We start from the raw sequence: 21,040 nt of genomic DNA on the forward strand, positions 1-21,040 counted from the left end.
ATGCTTTCAAATCTGAAGTGGAGAAACGACCGACCAAGCAGCCCATGATAAAACATCATATCAATACAGGGGATCATCCACCAATTAGCCAACGCTCGTATAGGGTGCAGCTGTCTGATTGATTGATAACCCAAGAGGAAGTGGGGAAGGTGCTACAAGATGATCACATTGAACCTTCAGAGTGTCTTTTCTCCGCTCCTGCGGCCCTTGTGAAGTGGTAGTATGGCACATGATGTTTCTATGTTGATTAATGATGACTGAACAAAATCACAAAATGACATACACCCATAGCCGCACATTGATCACACCCTATGCTCCTTGAAAGGAGCAAAATATATCTCAACTGTGGATGTGCAGGCAGACTACTGCCAAATCGTGATTGACTGGGAATAAACTGCTTTGATAACACCGGACAATCTCTAAGAGTTCAAAATTATATGGTTTGGACTCTGAATTCTCTGGCCATTTTCAAATGCACGATGGACAACCTTCTTCAAAGCCATAAAAGAACCAGGTATGTTTACCATCTGGGTGACATTGTCATTTTTTCTGATGCATTTGAAGTACGCCTAAATCACCTGACAATGTTAAAATGTGTACAGTAGGCAAGCCGGTTCCTCAATAGGAAAAAAAATATCATTTCGCTGCTCAGAAAATAAAACTCATGGGTCACTAGTGAATGATGATGCGAGTCCATCCTGATCCAGAGAAAATGAGAATAGTCGTAGATTTTCCAACTGTTTGGCACATTCATGATGTGAGAAGTTTTCTCAGAATCATTCGTACCACCAGTGATTCATAAAGGACGTTCTACCAAGGCATGTCCCCTGCAAGAACTACTGCAGGGACACGCCGAATTTTCCTGTAATGAGTTGCAAGAAAGGTCTTTCTTATCCTCCTTGAGGAGGTACGGACATCTTCTCCACTCTTAGCATTGTATGATGAGTTTCAGTATAGGTAAAGTTCCAGTGCAGATTCAGGAAAGTCCTGAAAAGATGATAGCTTATGCTTCCACAGTAACCTCAAAGTCCCAGTGGGACTACTGCACAATTGGGAAAGAATTCCTTGCAATTGTTTGGGCCATCAACAGTTCTGACAATATTTATAAGGTGCATGCAAAAAGAAATGATATGTAAGCCATTACCTATGGAAGATGGTGTGGTTCCTATAAGAGCACTAAGATCCCAAACTCGTTGCTAAATGGACATCGGTGCCCTCGTGATGAAAGAATGAGCACACGTGTCCACTAGCCAGCCACTGCAAACACACCAATGCTGGAAACAGAGAAATGGAGGTTCCAAAAGAAGACCAATGGATTGTAGTGCCTTTCGTTGCTGTGGAAAGAGTGTGGGGAATGGAAGTTCATTGAAGAATGTTACAAGTGTTCTGAGAGCACTGCATGTTTGTTGTGATTTCAAAGCTCTGTTCGGCCTCTGGGGCAATAGCTGCCACCATAACTCACCAGTCTTCAGTAATGAGGGCACCCACCTGCTGGACAATGGTATCAGTAATGCAGTATGGCATCCAGATTGTACATCATCGACCAACATCTGTTATTCCTTGAATTGCTTGTGACATACCTTGGCCCTTGCAATGGGAAAGCTCTTTGTACACTTGCATCATTCTTTGATGAATTTCCATTCTCCACATTCCTTCCGTTGTCAGGAAGACTACTTTTCTCTGTTTCGACACTACTGAGTGCAGTGAATGGTTGACATATGCACATGTTCACTCTGTTAAGTGAGTGTATGCCCATGTACCTCTAGTGGTGAGTTTGTGGCCACAGCACTCCTGCAGGGACCCACTTTTTTCCATGGGCAATGGCATTATGATCCTTTTGGCAGTTTTCATTTTGCAGCCTCCAGCTCATTTCTTTTTGAATGACCTTTATATTTAGCAAACCATTCACCGTTACAACAGACCACCATTCTCAATGCTGGCTGACTAGCCTTGTAGGATCTGTAAGGGTGACTGGTGAGGTGAGCACTGATGCTTCAGGAGTATGTCGTCAGTGTTATACAAAAGTGGACGCCAGCAGCATTTCAAGTATTCCTTTGGCAGGTCACAGCAGTGGGGATGAAATCTCAGTTGTCACTGCGTTAAATACATTTCTACTGAACAGAGGGAAGATCCAGTGTTGTTAAAAACCATAGAGCCATGAAGAATGAGGAGCTGACCAAAGGAGAATTCCAATTAATAAATAGAACAGTGTGTAAGAGGAACTATGATCCAGTGGGGCAGAAATAGTTGCTCGTCATCACAGCTCATGAATGGCCAACCCTCCTGAAGTTTCTCCGCAACACTGCAACATCTGGTCAACTGTGATATGTGAACAGGCTAGACAGTATCAGCCATAGGTATCATTGGCCAGATCTCTACTGACCCGTTAGACACTGTGTGTCTCACTGTAAGCAATGGCAGTGATGGAAGGACATGCCGCAGTTGCCTGCGGAGCATGTGGTACCAGTTCCACCTGCAAGAGCGCCTTTCTACACTATTGGAATCAACTTCTTGTTGAGGTTTCTAAAGTTCACAAATGTGAGTTGACGTGTAATAGTCTGTGCTGACTACCTTATCAGCTCCACTGCTACCAACGCTGTGCTCCATGAATTACAAGTTCCTCTTAGAAAACATCAATTTGAAGCACAGAGCACCCCTTGTCATGATCTCTGATCATGGAAAAGTTTCCCAGTCGAGACTTGTATTAGAGGTAATTTCACATTGCAATATCACCCAAAGGATGACAACCCCCTACCATCCACAGAAAAATGGCTTTACAGGAAGTTTTATTATGGCATTGACAGATTTGTTTTCAGTGTCCACTCCTGTCAAATAGAAAGATTAGTATATAATACTGCCCATTACGACTTTCATTTACAACACCGTTGTTTATGCTCCGCAGTTGCGAAGCCAAAACAACAGTGAATACACTTTTCCATTCCAGCCAGCATATGCTCAGAATGACTTTGTGGAACACCAAATCACCAGGACCGAAGAATCCACACATCTGGTTCATATATATAGATCCTGAACATCCAAGAGAAAGCTGGAGAGCACAGTAATGCTAAATGTTGGTCAGTGAGATGTATCACCTACCAAGTACGCAATTCTACTCTCCTCACGGAGATGTAGAAGGTTGGGCCATACAGATTACCAGTCAAGACAGTAGTCAAATTAAAGCTGCTTCTTGAAACTTTGTAAGTACACTGTCTCAGTCAAATGCTTTCTTGATGTCACATGAGAAAATCAGAGGGTGATTATTTCATACATACTACCTCTCGGGCAGCATTTCACTGACCAACATTTAGCATTACTGTACTCTCCAGCTTTCTCCTGGGTGTGCAGGTTTTACACGTCTACAGAAAGTTGCTAAAGTACTACTTTGTGCTGCATGTTGTATGGTGTATGGTTAGCATAACTGGTTGGCTTGCTGCGAGTCGTGAATTCAAACCCAATCACCATCAGTTATCTGTTATTTGTCATTCATCATTTCTGGAAGGTTTTTTTATGTTAGTAATGTTTGTATATTGTATAATATTCAGTCTTTGTATAAACAGTAGCAGTCTCCGTCCAGGACTTCAGTTCAGTTCTCTTCTCTTCTGGTTATATATTGATGCCAGTAACAAGTGTGCTTTAGTGCTAACTGTTGTACTTGGCTCACGATCCTGCTTTTGGATTTGAACATGATTGTGATTACCACATGGCAGTGTGTTGGATCTGATGACAATAAATAGACCGGACTTACTTGAGCACGATTTCATTTAGAAACTGGTATCAGTGACCATGAGTTAGTTGTAGCAACTATGATTGTTACAGTTTGGAAAGTAGGAGATGAGGTACTGGCAGAAGTAAAGCTATGAGGACAGGTTGTGAGCCGTGCTTTGGTAGCTCAGTTGGTAGAGCACTTGCTCATGAAGACCAAGTTTCAGATTCTTGGTCCAGCACTCAGTTTTAATCAACCAGGCAGTTTCATGATTACTAGAATAAAAGTGCACAAAGGACAGAGTGCCATATCTCAAGATAGGTTAAAACATCTAGCTGCGGACAAGAGTATGTAGAACTGTGATGTCAGTTTAAAAGAATTGTTGTCCATGCACTGGTTATACATGTATGCATTAGAACAGTTTGTGGTGGGAAGACATTATCAGAAGTCTCCCACAAAACTCAAAGAAATTGTAGTTACATGTAAATATTGTCAGTGGCACCAAAGTTAGTGTCCAGACACTCATAGATGCCACATGAACTAAAGTTGTACCACAGTTTAATTCATGCACCTTTGCAAAAATGAGTGACTTAGATACTAGTGTTATTGTCACTGAGAAACGTCGGAAATCGCAAAAATTGAATAGAACTCCATGACTCGATGGAATCCCTGCCAGATTCTATGAAGAATTTGCGGCTGAATTAGCCCTTCATTAATCACATAATATGCTGTAGACCCTCTGAACATAAAACGACGGGGGGGGGGGGGGGGGGGGGGTCGGTCGGTCGGTCGGTCGGTCCATGGCCCCGTAGTTGGAAGAAAGCACACTCTCAGCATCCATTTGTTGTTGAAGTGTAGTGGATATTCCGAGCTCAAATGTAATGAAGTAACTTATGCTGAATGTTATCCTTCATGCCAACCAGCATGCGACACCCAACTTGTTATTTTCTCATGTGACATTGTGAGAGACGTGGATCAAGGCAGTCAAGTAGATGCAGTGATTCTTGGCATCCAAAAAAGCATTCACCTCAGAATAACATCTACACTTATTATTAAAAGTGTGATGGTATTGGGTACTGAGCAAAATTTATGAGAGGATCAAGGATTTTTTGGTAGGATGTACTTGTGAAGTCTACATGTTATATTAAATGACTGGAGTCATCAACAGAAGCAGAAGTAACTTTATGCATGCCCAAGGGGAAGTTCATTCACACACACACACACACACACACACACACACACACACACACACACACCACACATATTCAGTCAGATCTTGGTAAGATTTGAAAATGATACAAAGATTGGCAACTTGCTTTATATTTTCAGTAATATAAAATTATGTGCTTCGTAAAACACAAAAAAGTTGTACCCTATGACAGCAAAATCAGTGAGTTACAATTGGAACCAGTTAACTGAAATATCAGGGTATAACAGTGTGTGGGGATATGAAATGGAATTATCACATAAGCTCACTTGTTCATAAGGGAGGAGACTTTGCTTCATTGGCAGAATACTGTGAAAATGTAGTAAATCTACAAGGAAGGCAGCTTACAAAGTCCTCTTGTGTGTCTGTCTTAAGAGTATTGCTGAAGCGTGCATGACAAATACCAAATATGACTAGCAGTAACCACTGACCGTACTCAAAGGAGTGTGGCACCAGTAGTCACCACTTTGTTTGACTCACCATAGAGCACCTTGTAAATTCTGTAAAACCTGATTTGGCAGTGCTTAAACCCATGAACATTTCAAGAAGAAATGTTAAGTGAAGAATTTAAAAGTGCGTCTCAGCTCTCTACATATCACTCCCATAGGGACCATTAAATCAAGATTACACTAATTCAGTGTGCACAGAGGCCTTTAAGTGCTCCATATGCAATTAGAAAGGGAAGAAACCCGAGTATGTGGTACACCGCTAAGTACCCTTTGCCATATACTTCACTGTGCTTTGTAGAGCATGTATGTAGATGAAGATAAAACTAATTGTTCCTTATAATGTATAATCCAGTCATAAATTTTACTTCATACCATATTTTTTCAATAAAATGTGTGGATATTATTATGAGGCAAACACATTTTTGGCTATCAAGAAATACTTCATTTACCTGACTGCCTTGATCAGTCTATTTCTTGTTGTCATATGAAAAATCAGAAGGTTGGTTATTGCATACATACTGCCTTTACATTTCGGACACCGTATCAATTATCGGTAAAAATTGTCACAAACAGCCTGAATAATCACCGCTTCCCCCCTACACACACACACACACTCACACACACACACACACACACACACACACACTTTTTGTCATTGTGTGTTCACTCGAGTTAGACAGTGTTTTAAACACCATGTTTCTTGTAGCTGTATTTTATTGTGCACATCCTTCATTTAGAATGAGAATTTATATTTTAATGCTGGGGAAAGCTATGTCGTATTTGGATATCTGTCATTTATGAGGATAGTGATGAATAACTTTATGCCGAAGGTGTCTAGCAGCACTGAGGTGATGAAGTGAAATGAAGCTTTGTTTTTTAAGGCAGAGGAACATTTTACTACGTGCCAGAAAAATATAATTAATCAGCAGCACATTTGTATTAGAGTATAAGTGTATCAAGTGATCAGAATAAGGATCAATAATGTTATTTGTTACCCTAAACTTGAATTTTTGTAGGTGTGTGCTCCTTGTCTGTTTTGTCAATAATTTACTGAATATGTTAGGGGAAAGCAGTTTTTTGTAACACTAAAATATAAAATTCAGGCAGTAAAATAACATGTCATTCATTGTTTGTTGCCTCACAATTTGTGCATAAATTTACACAGCATATAAAAATGAGCCCTTAATTTTGGGGGGGGGGGGGGGGTAGAGAGAGAGAGAGAGAGAGAGAGAGAGAGAGAGAGAGAGAGAGAGAGAGAGAGATAGAGAATATGATGATGCAGGTGCTTAAATTAAGATTTTTCAGTTGTGCAAACCATAAATTAATGAGTCACTTGTTATTTCAACAATTTCAGCTGCTCACTCCAGAAGTAGTGGGAAGTTCACATTATCAAAAGCTAGCTCCAAATCTGGTATGAAGGTGCTTGTAGATTCTATTCGGTCAGAAACGCCTAGGCCAAAATCTCCGCACATGAACAATGAGGAGCCAATTGAACTGGCACATTATCCAGCAGCAAAGCCACCACCACCAGGTGAAAAGCCCAAAATAGAACGAGATGACTTCCCAGCACCACCATATCCTTACACAGATCCAGGTAAGTCATAAAGTACATCTTACTCACAAAATTGTTAAAACTTTGTGATTTCTCTGAAAACGGTCTGCTCATAGGGGGAATGAGTTACAGAAGCTAAAAATGTGCTTGTTGCTTTCTGTGTGCCCTGTAGCATTTGTGTTATATTGGAGATTCAGCACATTAGCTCTAATGTACCAAAGTGTGGACATGAACAGAACGGCTGGACATGAACCAAAGGGTTAGTTATCTAGTAAAGTGAATGTAATTGTACATTACAGATTGCAGTAAAGCAGCATTATGCATTATAGATCTTGAGTGAGAGTTGTTTCTCGTGGTATCAGAGCATTTCATTACCTCGGTGGTCTGTTTCATTGTAAACTATATCTCTTTGTTGCCAATTCTACAAAAACTATTTCCTTCAAAGAATTTGCTATCTTCCAAATATTTTCTAATCACTTTTAAGCTGACAACTTCTGTCTTGCTTTGTTTAGTTTTCTGATGAGTAGCTTGCAGAGACAGGCATACAGTCTTGGTCATTGTTAACAGAATTTGTTTGTGACTGCTTTTATGAAGTGTGCTACTTGCATCACGAATACATAGTTTTCAAAGAAAGTTGGTAGTGATATTGTTTCAGTATAGCCTTCATGTATTTTTACAGCATAATTAAATGAGGAGAATATTTAGTCACTTTGAAAGAACGTTGCATATATTTTATCCTCCCAGAGTTGGTTACTTACATCAAATGGAAAATTCACATGTGAATGCTATAATGTAATGAGATAGAATGGCTGGCCAGTTCATACCTTCGGGAGATGAAATTAATAGTGCTGCCAATAGTCAGACATCAGAGTACATGACAGTATCGTTGCTTTTGAAACTGTTAGTTCCTTCTGTGGGAGGGAAAGAGAGATAGGTTGGGGAAGTTTAGAAAGGAGGGGCAGGTCACTTAAGCACAGGCAAACAGAGTGCAGGCTGCCTGCCATGGTCGGCTGTTCTCAAAACAGAGCTCTCATTGCTAGTGTCAGCTGCTGTGCAGTAAACATATGAGTCACAGTTATGATGATGAACTGCACAATGTTTTACAATCATTGCTTTTACCTCAACCAACATAGGACATGTGGAAGAAAATTGAGACAGGCTTCTTGGAAAGGTGGCAATTTCCTAACTGCATTGGCAGCATAGATGGGAAGCATGTTGAAAAGGAATATTTTAAAACCAGCAACTGAAATTATTTTTGGCCCAAAAACCTTTTTCAGTTGTCCTGCCTGCAGTTGATAAGATTACAGTTTCATGGCTGTTGATGTAGGAGCTATGACAGACACTTTGAGAGCGCAATTTTTGGAAACTGTGTTTTTTCCATGAGTTCATACAAGGTAAATTTAATCTACCTCTGAAACTATCACTGTGAACAAACATGTCCGTCCCTCATGTCCTGATTGGTGATGAAGGATTTTAATTTCAATTTTATCTGTTGCCCCATTAACCCCAATCAGCAGCCTGGGAAGGCAATTATCAATAAACAAATACTGTATGCAAGGCTGATCATGTCGTGGGAAATGCTTTCGGTATACTTGCTACGAAATGACAAGTCTTTTTAAGGTCTAGAGACGTACTAGTTGATATTGCAGAAGCTATTATGAAAGTCGCATTTTGTCTGCATATTTTCCTTCAAAATGTTATAAACTACATACTTTCTGACCAGCAGGAACAGCCTGACAACAGAAGGACTAACATTTCTTCAAAAATGTATAGTGTGTTTCTGCTTATGATGTGAGAGACCAAAAAGTTGTGAAGTAACAATATATTCACACTTGTTTTAAATAATGTGTTTGTAGCTTAAATTATACCACAATGGTATAAACAGTTTGTGTAAGCATATTATAATTTCAACTGAACTGTATTTTATATTATAACATTCGTGTGGTGCTATACTGGTACATCTTGCAACTACTTAGACTTTAGACTTCCACCTATTTCCTTCTGCGTTGCAATCTTTTCTCTTGATCATATTTTTGTAATCAACGTGTCATAGTTCATACAACAATATGAGGTCTTCTCAAAAAATTCTGAAACATTCGTAATTGTAATGTGTAACTGCTGGAAGTTTCATTTTTGTATGTCTGTTAGTTATTGTTCAGTGCTATATTGAGTAGAACATTGTGTTGCACAGTTTGTGAATTTCGAGATGGCAGAGTTAGAGGAGCAGCAAGTCTGCATTGAATTTTGTGTTAAGCTCAAGAAAACCTTTACAAAGACACACCAAGTGATGCAGGAAGCGTACAGTGATGAGTGCTTAAGCTGTACTCAGTGTTACGAATGGTTCACATGGTTAAAAAATGGCAAGACGGAGGTTGAAGATGACCCACATTCAGGACGCCATTTGACGTCTACTGATGACACTCATGTCAGGAACGTTGTCATGAATTCATGTCTCAGGGACAAACTGTTAATTGATGGTACTATCAGGACATGTTGCTCCACTTGCAAGAAAATGTGGAAAGGAAAGGCCTGAAATGTGGCGAGACAATTCATGGCTCTTGCATCACAATAACGCACCTGCACATTCATCCTTGGTGGTGCGTGACTATTGCACAAAAAACAAAATCACTGTGATGGAAATGGAAATGGCATTTGGAGTGGTGTATCGATTGTGGAGGAGAATATTTCGAAGGAGACCATACACAATGAGTAAAAGGTAAGCGTAGAAAAATTTTGTGGACAAAGTTACAGAATTCTTTGAACAGACCTTGTACATTTACAAGCACCAAGTCAATGAGTCTTTCATTTCTTCTGCCATCTTGCCAGCAGTTGCCTACCACCATCTCTGTAGAAAGTCACAACCTACTAGCTGCCTGCCATAGGCAAGGGCAGTCTAACTCAGATGGCCCCTGCTGTTTGAATGAGATGATGCCACACCATGCATCATAGAGACTGTGGCGACTGCCTGTGCGTACTGATTACTCTCTGTTTCAAGGAATGTTTAGACCCCAGAATGAGAGGAACACAGCTGTGGACATCCCCCCCACCTCCCACCCAACATGATTCTACCTAATGTGTGGTGCGAGCAGTGGTCTTCACTATGGGAAGTGGGAGAGAGAATGGGACAGAAGAATGGAAAATGGGGGAGCAGCACTAGAATGTTATCAAAACAATTGGAAACGTCATAAGCAGGAGTGGGAAAGTGAAAAAGGCAATGAGCAAATACCCTGAAGTGCCAAAGAAACTGGTATAGGCATGCATATTCAAATACAGAGATATGTAAACAGGCAGAATATGACACTGCACTCGGCAACGTTTATATAAGACAACAAGTGTCTGGAACAGTTGTTAGATCAGTTACTGCTGCTACAATGGCAGTTTGAACGTAGTGTTGTAGTTGGCACACAAGTGATGGGACACAGCATCTTTGATGTAGTGATGAAGCCATTTCACGAGTGTACCATGAATATCAGGAACCTGGTGAAATATCAAATCTCTGACATTGCTACAGCTGGAAAAAGATCCTGCAAGAACAGCACCAATGACAACTGAAGTGGATTGTTCAACATGACCAGTGCAATCCTTCCATAAATTGCTGCAGATTTCAATGCTGGGCCATCAGTAAGTATCAGTGTGCGAACCATTCAATGAAATGTCATCGGTATGGGCTTTCAGAACTGAAGGCCCACTAATGTACCCTTGATGACTGCACAACACAAAGCTTTACACCTCTCTTGGGTCTGTCAACACCGACATTGGGCTGTTGATGACTGGAGACTGGAAACATGTTGCCTGGATGGACAAGTATCATTTCAAGTTGTACTGAGCGGATGGACGTGTACGGGTATGGAGACAACCTCACGAATCCATGGACCATGCATGTCAGCAGGAGACTGTTCAAGGAGATGGAGGCTCTGTAATGGTGTGGGGCGTTTGCAGTTGGAGTGATATGGGACCCCTGATACATCTAGATACAACTCTCACAGGTGTGGCATGTGTAAGCACCCTGTCTGATCACCTGTGTCCATTCGAGGCCATTCTGCATTCTGACAGACTTGGGCAAGTCCAGCAGGACAACGCGTCACCCCACATGTTCAGAATTGCTGCAGAGTGGCTACACGAACACTCCTCTGAGTTTAAACAATTCCGTTGGCTATCAAAATCCCCAGACATGCTCACTATTGAGCACACCTGGAATGCCTTAAAACATGCTCTTCACATGCATGCTCATGGGGCTCGTACACGATATTAGGCAGGTGTGCCAGTTTTTTTGGCTCTTCAGTGTATATTGGTGATGGGGCTTGAAATGGATAGAATCAAAGAAAAGTTATGAAGAGTTGTAGAATTATAGCAGCCTGAAATCAATGAGAGATCCAGTAAGAATGTTGTAATTGGAGCAGGGTGTCTGGGCAATTATGGTAAATATTTGTGTTACTTTTGCTTCTACAGGTTAGAGAGGAGGTATTGAAATGGCAGGCAGCTGGTACAGTGATGGGAAGCGTGTTTGAGAAAATAGAAGAGCAAGGGGATCAGAGGCAAAGATAACCTGTTTGAAGGGAGTCTAATTAGCAAAAATATGTACAGAGCAGAAAAATTCTTCAGTGAAAAATAAACAGTGCTCACCAAGCTTACCAAGGCTTTTATAAGTGTGAAATATGCTCATTACTTGAGCCATAAGTAAGTTGCCTCTGCATTGTCTCATCATCTTCCTGACATACCCTACACTGTGACTAATTGAGCACAAAGAAGCAATCCTCGTGTAAAATAGAATGTCTGTAGTCTTGAACAGTGTAACTGTATTCATTATTAGGGTGTTAACAACTTCTGATTCTGGTCCTCTCAGATCTTAACTTGCACCCCGTGTGCAAGAAAGAAGGGAAACGTTGATACTGTATACAAGATGACAGATTCAATATTGTAAGGAGAAATCGTAAAATCCGCGTCTGGGTGTCCTGATATAGAATTTCTCTGAAGCAGTTCAGGCAGGTGCCATATAGGTTCCTTCATTAAGGCCTTGGTCAGTTACCTTCCCCACCTGTACCCAAAATGAGAATGTCTTCTGACTGACAATATTGAAGAAACATTAAATGTTAACTTGCCTTCTCCTTATTGTCAAGACTACCAAAATTTTCCAGTCCTTGTTTTACATTGTTGCATTCTGCACTTCTTCCTATTGTTGTTTTTTAATTGTGTGTTATCCTCTTTCTTATGCCTCCTTTACCACCAAAATATTCCTCTCCAAAACAAAAATAATGGCTAGTACTTCTTTGACTTGCATACACCTCTGGAAGTTGGAATTTTCCTCAAACCCACTTCAGTGAAGACTGCCAGTCAGGCAACGAGAGTGAGGAATATTAAATGGTAACAGTGTAGCAACAGTCGTCTTAAAATCATGTGTGTTGGCCACAGTCTACACTTTCTCTTAAAGATAAGTGCTGTTCTTTTCTTTCTCCTTTACTTCTGCTACTTTTATTATTCCTGGAAGTGTCAATACACACCTTACACACTTCTATCTTTCATGTTTTTTTTTAGAACGAAGACGTCGATGGTCAGACACATATAAAGGTGTACCTGTATCTGATGATGAAGATGAAGTTGACGGAAAAGAAAAGGATGATGGTGAGAAGAAACCTGAAGACCCTAAATTGAAGGTACTACTGGTCATATTTTCCTTGTATTCAGTCATATTATAGCTCTGCAATTAACTTTTGCTTGCTCTATTTTTCAAAATTACTTGAAGTAACACGTTGTTATTAGTGAAACATCTTGTCATCTTCTTATTCCTTGCATTTTGATCCTATTGGATGCTTTGCTACAACCTGTTGCTTCCTACCATCTGTCACTGTCCTCATATCTTCATACTGCCTACTTGAAGATAGGAATATATATCACAAGTATAGATCAAACAATGGAAAATCCAGGATGAAGTAATGACAATATTATGAAAAGGGTAGATTGCTACTCACCGTATAGCTGAGATGCCGAGACACAGATAGGCATGACAAAAAAGACTGTCAAACAAGTAAGCTTTTGGCCAAAAAGGCCTTCATCAGAACTAGATGACACACACACACACACACACACACACACACACACACACACACACACACACACACACACACAGAGAGAGAGAGAGAGAGAGAGAGAGAGAGAGAGAGAGACCACAGTCTCTGGCCACCAAGGCCGAAAGCTTGAGGGAACTAAGCCATTAGTGTCTATTCTAGGCAGTAGTTCAGAATGGAGGAGAGCAATATTTTTTGGTTGTGGTTAGGAGAGCAATATTTTTTGGTTGTGGCTTCAAGAACCCTCAGTGTCACATCTACATCTACATTTATACTCCGCAAGCCACCCAACGGTGTGTGGCGGAGGGCACTTTACGTGCCACTGTCATTACCTCCCTTTCCTGTTCCAGTCGCGTATGGTTCGCGGGAAGAACGACTGTCTGAAAGCCTCCGTGCGCGCTCTAATCTCTCTAATTTTACATTCGTGATCTCCTTGGGAGGTATAAGTAGGGGGAAGCAATATATTCGATACCTCATCCAGAAACACACCCTCTCGAAACCTGGCGAGCAAGCTACACCGCGATGCAGAGCACATCTCTTGCAGAGTCTGTCACTTGAGTTTGTTAAACATCTCCGTAACACTATCACGGTTACCAAATAACCCTGTGACGAAATGCGCCGTTCTTCTTTGGATCTTCTCTATCTCCTCCGTCAACCTGATCTGGTACGGATCCCACACTGATGAGCTATACTCAAGTATAGGTCGAACGAGTGTTTTGTAAGCCACCTCCTTTGTTGATGGACTACATTTTCTAAGTGCTCTCCCAATGAATCTCAACCTGGTACCCGCCTTACCAACAATTAATTTTATATGATCATTCCACTTCAAATCGTTCCGCACGCATACTCCCAGATATTTTACAGCAGTAACTGCTACCAGTGTTTGTTCCGCTATCATATAATCATACAATAAAGGATCCTTCTTTCTATGTATTCGCAATACATTACATTTGTCTATGTTGAGGGTCAGTTGCCACTCCCTGCACCAAGTGCCTATCCGCTGCAGATCTTCCTGCATTTTGCTACAATTTTCTAATGCTGCAACTTATCTGTATACTACAGCATCATCCGCGAAAAGCCGCACACACCCCTGTGGCACGCCAGAGGTTACTTTATCGTCTGTAGACGTCTCTCCATTGATAACAACATGCTGTGTTCTGTTTGCTAAAAACTCTTCAATCCAGCCACACAGCTGGTCTGATATTCCGTCGGCTCTTACTTTGTTTATCAGGCGACAGTGCGGGACTGTATCGAACGCCTTCCGGAAGTCAAGAAAAATAGCATCTACCTGGGAGCCTGTATCATTTTCTGGGTCTCATGAACAAATAAAGCGAGTTGGGTCTCACACGATCGATGTTTCCGGAATCCATGTTGATTCCTACATAGTAGATTCTGGGTTTCCAAAAATGACATGATACTCGAGCAAAAAACATGTTCTAAAATTCTACAACAGTTCGACGTCAGAGATATAGGTCTATAGTTTTGCGCATCTGCTCGACGACCCTTCTTGAAGACTGGGACTACCTGTGCTCTTTTCCAATCATTTGGAACCTTCTGTTCCTCTAGAGACTTGCAGTACACGGCTGTTAGAAGGGGGGGCAAGTTCTTTCCCGTACTCTGTGTAGAATCGAATTGGTATCCCGTCAGGTCCAGTGTACTTTCCTCTGTTGAGTGATTCCAGTTGCTTTTCTATTCCTTGGACACTTATTTCGATGTCAGCCATTTTTTCGTTTGTGCGAGGATTTAGAGAAGGAACTGCAGTGCGGTCTTCCTCTGTGAAACAGCTTTGGAAAAAGGTGTTTAGTATTTCAGCTTTACGCGTGTCATCCTCTGTTTCAATGCCATCATCATCCCGGAGTGTCTGGATATGCTGTTTCGAGCCACTTACTGATTTAACGTAAGACCAGAACGTCCTAGGATTTTCTGTCAAGTCGGTACATAGAATTTTACTTTCAAATTCACTGAACACTTCACACATAGCCTTCCTTATGCTAACTTTGACATCGTTTAGCTTCTGTTTGTCTGAGAGGTTTTGGCTGCGTTTAAACTTGGAGTGAAGCTCTCTTTGCTTTCGCAGTAGTTTCCTAACTTTGTTGTTGTACCACGGTGGGTTTTCCCGTCCCTCACAGTTTTACTCGGCACGTACCGGTCTAAAGCGCATTTTGCGATTGCCTTGAACTCTTTCCATAAACACTCAACATTGTCAGTGTCGGAACAGAAATTTTCGTTTTGATCTGTTAGGTAGTCTGAAATCTGCCTTCTATTACTCTTGCTAAACAGATAAACCTTCCTCCCTTTTTTTATATTCCTATCAACTTCCATATTCAGGGATGCTGCAATGGCCTTATGATCACTGATTCCCTGTTCTGCACATACAGAGTCGAAAAGTTCGGGTCTGTTTGTTATCAGTAGGTCCAAGATGTTATCTCCACGAGTCGGTTCTCTGTTTAATTGCTCGAGGTAATTTTCGGATAGTGCACTCAGTATAATGTCACTCGATGCTCTGTCCCTACCACTCATCCTAAACATCTGAGTGTCCCAGTCTATATCTGGTAAATTGAAATCTCCACCTAAGACTATAACATGCTGAGAAAATTTATGTGAAATGTATTCCAAATTTTCTCTCAGTTGTTCTGCCACTAATGCTGCTGAGTCGGGAGGTCGGTAAAAGGAGCCAATTATTAACCTAGTTCGGTTGTTTGGTGTAACCTCCACCCATAATAATTCACGGGAACTATCCACTTCTACTTCACTACAGGATAAACTACTACTAACAGCGACGAACACTCCACCACCGGTTGCATGCAATCTATCCTTTCTAAACACTGTCTGTACCTTTGTAAAAATTTCGGCAGAATTTATCTCTGGCTTCAGCCAGCTTTCTGTACCTATAACGATTTCAGCTTCGGTGCTTTCTATCAGCGCTTGAAGTTCTGGTACTTTACCAACGCAGCTTCGACAGTTTACAATTACTATACCGATTGCTGCTTGGTCCCCGCATGTCCTGAATTTGCCCTGCAATCGTTGAGGCTGTTGCCCTTTCTGTACTTGCCCAAGGCCATCTAACCTAAAAAACCGCCCAGCCCACGCCACACAACCGCTGCTACCCGTGCAGCCGTTTGTTGTGTGTAGTGGACTCCTGACCTATCCAACGGAACCCGAAACCCCACCACCCTATGGCGCAAGTCGAGGAATCTGCAGCCCACATGGTCGCAGAACCGTCTCAGCCTTTGATTCAGACCCTCCACTCGGCTCTATACCAAAGGTCCGCAGTCAGTCCTGTCGACGATGCTGCAGATGGTGAGCTCTGCTTTCATCCCGCTAGCGAGACTGGCAGTCTTCACCAAAGCAGATAGCCGCCGGAAGCCAGAGAGGATTTCCTCCGATCCATAGCGACACACATCATTGGTGCTGACATGAGCGACCACCTGCAGATGGGCGCACCCTGTACCCTTCATGGCATCCGGAAGGACCCTTTCCACATCTGGAATGACTCACCCCGGTATGCACACGGAGTGCACATTGGTTTTCTTCCCCTCTCTTGCTGCCATATCCCTAAGGGGCCCCATTACGCGCCTGACGTTGGAGCTCCCAACTACCAGTAAGCCCACCCTCTGCGACCGCCCGGATCTTGCAGACTGAGGGGCAACCTCTGGAACAGGACAAGCAGCCATGTCAAGCCGAAGATCAGTATCAGCCTGAGACAGAGCCTGAAACTGGTTCGTCAGACAAACTGGAGAGGCCTTCCGTTCAGTCCTCCGGAATGTCTTTCGCCCCCTGCCACACCTTGAGACGACCTCCCACTCTACTACAGGTGAGGGATCAGCCTCAATGCGGGCAGTATCTCGGGCAACCACAGTCGTAGTCCGATCGGGGGATGCGTGGGACGAGCTGGCCGTCCCCGACAAACCCCCATCCAGACCCCCACAGTGATGCCCATTGGCAACAGCCTCAAGCTGTGTGACCGAAGCCAACACTGCGTGAAGCTGGGAGCAAAGGGATGCCAACTCAGCCTGCATCCGAACACAGCAGTTGCAGTCCCTATCCATGCTAAAAACTGTTGTGCAAAGAACGTCTGAACTAATCTACAGAGAGCACAAAAATCGACACAAAATTTAAACGGTTATTAAAATACAAGATTGCCTGGTAAATGCAGTAATGCTGCTACTTGCGCACTGCTGACACACTGCTCGGCGGCGGAAGGAGACTACGCGATTTTACACTATTCAGGTACTAAAACGCGATGCTACAACTCTCAAATACTATAATACGCCAGAAATTTATGAATTAAACAATGCAAGTACCAAAAACACGCAAAGAAACTGAGATTTAAACTATGTAACGAATGAGTGAGCTACGAGTATACGACTTGCTGCTGCAGCTGCTTATCCAACGGCGGCAGGGAGCACAAGTCAATCCCTTCAAAGGGACTTCCCGCGCCCGGTTTCCCGGGTTCAATTCCCGGCGGGGTCAGGGATTTTCTCTATCTCGTGATGACTGGGTGTTGTGTGATGTCCTTAGGTTAGTTAGGTTTAAGTAGTTCTAAGTTCTAGGGGACTGATGACCATAGCTGTTAAGTCCCGTAGTGCTCAGAGCCATTTGAACCTTCAAAGGGATTTGATTTGCAAGGTGGCTTTGCTGACAATGCTTTGGCCTATTCTGGCATGAACAAGTTGATTGTTGTCACATCAGCTTATAGGAAACGCTTAAAATTTAAATTAAAAAAGTAATTTGTTTGGGGCCTGGGGGCACATTCTTCATGATGCCAGCAGCAAGGTACAGAAACAGCACGCTGTCACAAAAGACCTTGGCAAATTTTACAGACTGTCAAGAGCTCAGATGATGAACAAGGAGATGAATGACTCTATGGTGCTACTGTAAAATTGACAGGGAAAAGATTGGATTCAGCTACAGCTTTGACCTTTGCAAAATATAGGAGACCATACTTTTGGGACTGCCCTTGTAGTAAGATGACCTGCACATACCTATACCTGCCTGCAAGCTGCCACCATTCAGCACAGAGGCAGACTATGCCAATACCTTGGTACGTTGGGCTTGCATCATCAGTGAAAGAGCTTCCCAGCTGAGCTACAACTCCAGAGGGAAGTGTTCTGCAAAGGAATGGTACAGAGAGGATCAGACGAGAAGGACATTAATGAAAAGAAAAGATTCAGTAAACTGGGAAGAGAAGGAAGGAGACAAGATGGTCCGCTCTTAGCCAAAATGTGAGGCTGCTTGGAAAAAGCAGCACTAACACCATCTTCCGACCAACTCCTAAAATGAAAGAATTCCTTGGCTCTGTAACAAGATGCACCAAAACTTAATATACCAGAAATATACAGCATCTCTTGTAAATGTGCCAGCCAATATATAAGGCACTTGCAGTGCTGTATGTAGAAGCTGTGCAAGAAGCACATGAAGTTATATGATCAGGCGCAGGGACACAAAGTGTAGCATAAACAAACATCACACTTTTGATTTTGAGAATAAAAAGTTGCTTTGTCAAGCAACTGGTTGTTGGGACAACATTATAAAGGAATCTATAAAAACATAGGTCTATCAGGATACTGTCAATAAGGACGAAATTAGCAAACTTAGTTCAGCACAAAATCCTGTGTTAACAACTATACAAGAGTGGTTTGATAAGTTGTAAATTTCCAAGAGACAATGGAATATTTTTGTTGTGTCTTTGTGCTTGGTAAGCTGGATTGCTGTATAAAGAATTTCAACAGTGTACAGTGTACAGTTCATTGTTGTCAACAGTCTGACTTGTTCAGTTTGATGACTGCAATTGAAAATGGAGAACATCGTTTCGTGCTGTTACTAAACATTGTCATTTGAAGGGTTGGACTTCTGCTCAGATCAAAAGAAAATAGGATGAAGTTCATGTGGACTCTGCACCATCGTGAAAAGACAATTCTCTTTTGGATTCATTAATTTAAACACAGTCGGACAAACACTGAAGACAGTGTGTGTCCCGGCCATCCAGTTGAGATCACCACGTAAGAAACCATTGACAAAATCCGAGATATGGTAAGTCGAGACTGTCAAATAAAAATTCGTGATATTTCTGAGACTGTAGGCATCTCAACCGAGTGAGTGTGTAAGATCATGCTCAGAGAATTAGCTGTGAAGAAGCTGTGTATGAGATGGGTGTTGCGATTGCTCACAGTCGACCAAAAGTGCATCCAACACAACATTTCAACACAATGTTTGGTTATGTTTAATTGTAATCAACAAGCTTGCTGTGCCAATTAGTAACTGTTGATGAAATCTTGGATCCATCATTAACAAACCAAAGCAAAAAGGCAGTCTGAACAATGGACAAAGGCTGGTGAAAGTACACCAAAGAAGACAAAGATAATTTTGTCAATTGGTAACAAGATGGCCACTCTTTTTTTGGAATCCCAAGGTATAATTCTCATAGAGTACTTGGAAAAAGACAGAACGATAACTGGGCCTTATTATGCTTCATTGTTGGGTAATTTGAAACTTGCATTGCCTGAAAAAGACCAAGGGTGGCATGCAAAAACAAAAGTGCTCTTTCAGCAGGATAATGCACCATCCCAAGCATCAGTGATAACAATGGCGAAAGTGCACAATTTGGGCCTTGGATTTGTTCTTCATTCATGCTATTCGCTAGACTTGTTAGCCCCAAGTGATTTCTTCCTATTCCGCAGCTTTAAACTTTGGTTTGCTGGGAAGAAATTTTCATCAGATGAGGCAGTGATAGTTGCAGTCAATGCATATTTTGTAGAGTTTGATAGAACCTATTTTTTCCATTAGATTGAAAAAGCTGGAGGATCGGTAGACCAATGATATATCCATCAAAGGAGACTGTCGAGAAGTAAGGGGAGATGTTTGCAAAACAAATATTTCTCGGTGCTGTTTTGCCAGGCTTATCAAACCAGCCTCGTATGATGAGAGTGCACCCAGCACTGTCTGGGATACAGATGTATACCGAATAGGCATACAGATGTATAAGGAATGCTCGTGCAGAGATTTGAGTACAAACTTTGTCTGACCTGTCACTCCCACCTCTTCATTGCCAACCCCTCCCAACTACACTGGATCCAGTATATGCAATCAGGTGGAGGGTATCATGTCTCAACTGAAACATGATAAAGTTGTAACAGTTCTTGCTGTTACCTAGTGCACCTGACCATTGCCACCAAGGAAAATCATGTTGAAGAACTTAGCAGATGTATATATAAATTATGTTAACGTAATCCCAACTAGTGTTGTGGTGCATATATTCGTGACAGCGCTAGGGATCCAATAAAACACAAAGTTCTTCTAAGAGACATTCCATAAAGTGGCTGTTGGCTGTGACAAGAAGTTGACCGTAGCACAGTACATAAGATGTACATTACAGTTAAAGCAGTGTAGACACATCAGTCTCTATACACATAATCTTTATACTATAGCCTTTATAATAAGGTTACACTCTTTCTTCGTATGTTCGATCACAGAGGTGCAGTGTGATTGAGCTTGTGAAATATTCCTCACAGCCAAAACTGTATTGTGTCAAATTGACCTGAAAAAAAATCTTCTGTTCTTTATAATTTTTTCATAATTAGCACTTAAGAGACTGCCTTCACCTGCCTTGATAATAGAGGATACATCCCTATTTGTAGATTAAAAAAAGGATCATCAAATTTTAGTGTGCTTGCACTACTATATTAAGAATAATGCCTCTTTATATCTTAATTCATGATTAGAAAGACATAACAATTCATTAATTTCAATTAAGTAAAGAAAAACTTAAGATCTATAAATAACCTTTTTTGGATTAAACTTTAATCATATCGACATATTGAATTTCTTCATATTTTAACATTACCACTTCATTTTTTTCTTGACCAAATACATAGCTCTTTCTAAATGTCTGCTAGAAACTGAAGACTAAACACAGTCCTCGAAGCACACTTAATATTACAATAATTTTGATGCTGAGTGCGAAATTTACACCATCTCTGGTGCTGCTCCCAGTTGGTGCTGTCCATGCCTTTGTTTGTTTCATAATATTACTCATTGAGCATCGTTCCATTGTGTGGAAAAAGCTTT

The 21,040-nt window shown here is 41.6% G+C and overlaps 1 protein-coding gene across 6 annotated transcripts in view; it reads left to right on the forward strand.

The window, feature by feature from the left end:
• LOC126473462 (actin-binding LIM protein 2) overlaps positions 1–21,040 on the forward strand; it is a 361,677-nt gene that overhangs the window by 266,949 nt on the left and 73,688 nt on the right. For all 6 annotated transcript variants that reach the window (XM_050100530.1, XM_050100532.1, XM_050100531.1 and 3 more), the window contains 2 exons: positions 6,714–6,953; positions 12,444–12,562. In XM_050100530.1, the coding sequence (XP_049956487.1) occupies positions 6,714–6,953; positions 12,444–12,562 (359 nt within the window). The remainder of the gene's footprint in view (positions 1–6,713; positions 6,954–12,443; positions 12,563–21,040) is intronic.

Source organism: Schistocerca serialis, chromosome 4, assembly GCF_023864345.2.
Source record: "Schistocerca serialis cubense isolate TAMUIC-IGC-003099 chromosome 4, iqSchSeri2.2, whole genome shotgun sequence".
Taxonomy (NCBI): domain Eukaryota; kingdom Metazoa; phylum Arthropoda; class Insecta; order Orthoptera; family Acrididae; genus Schistocerca; species Schistocerca serialis.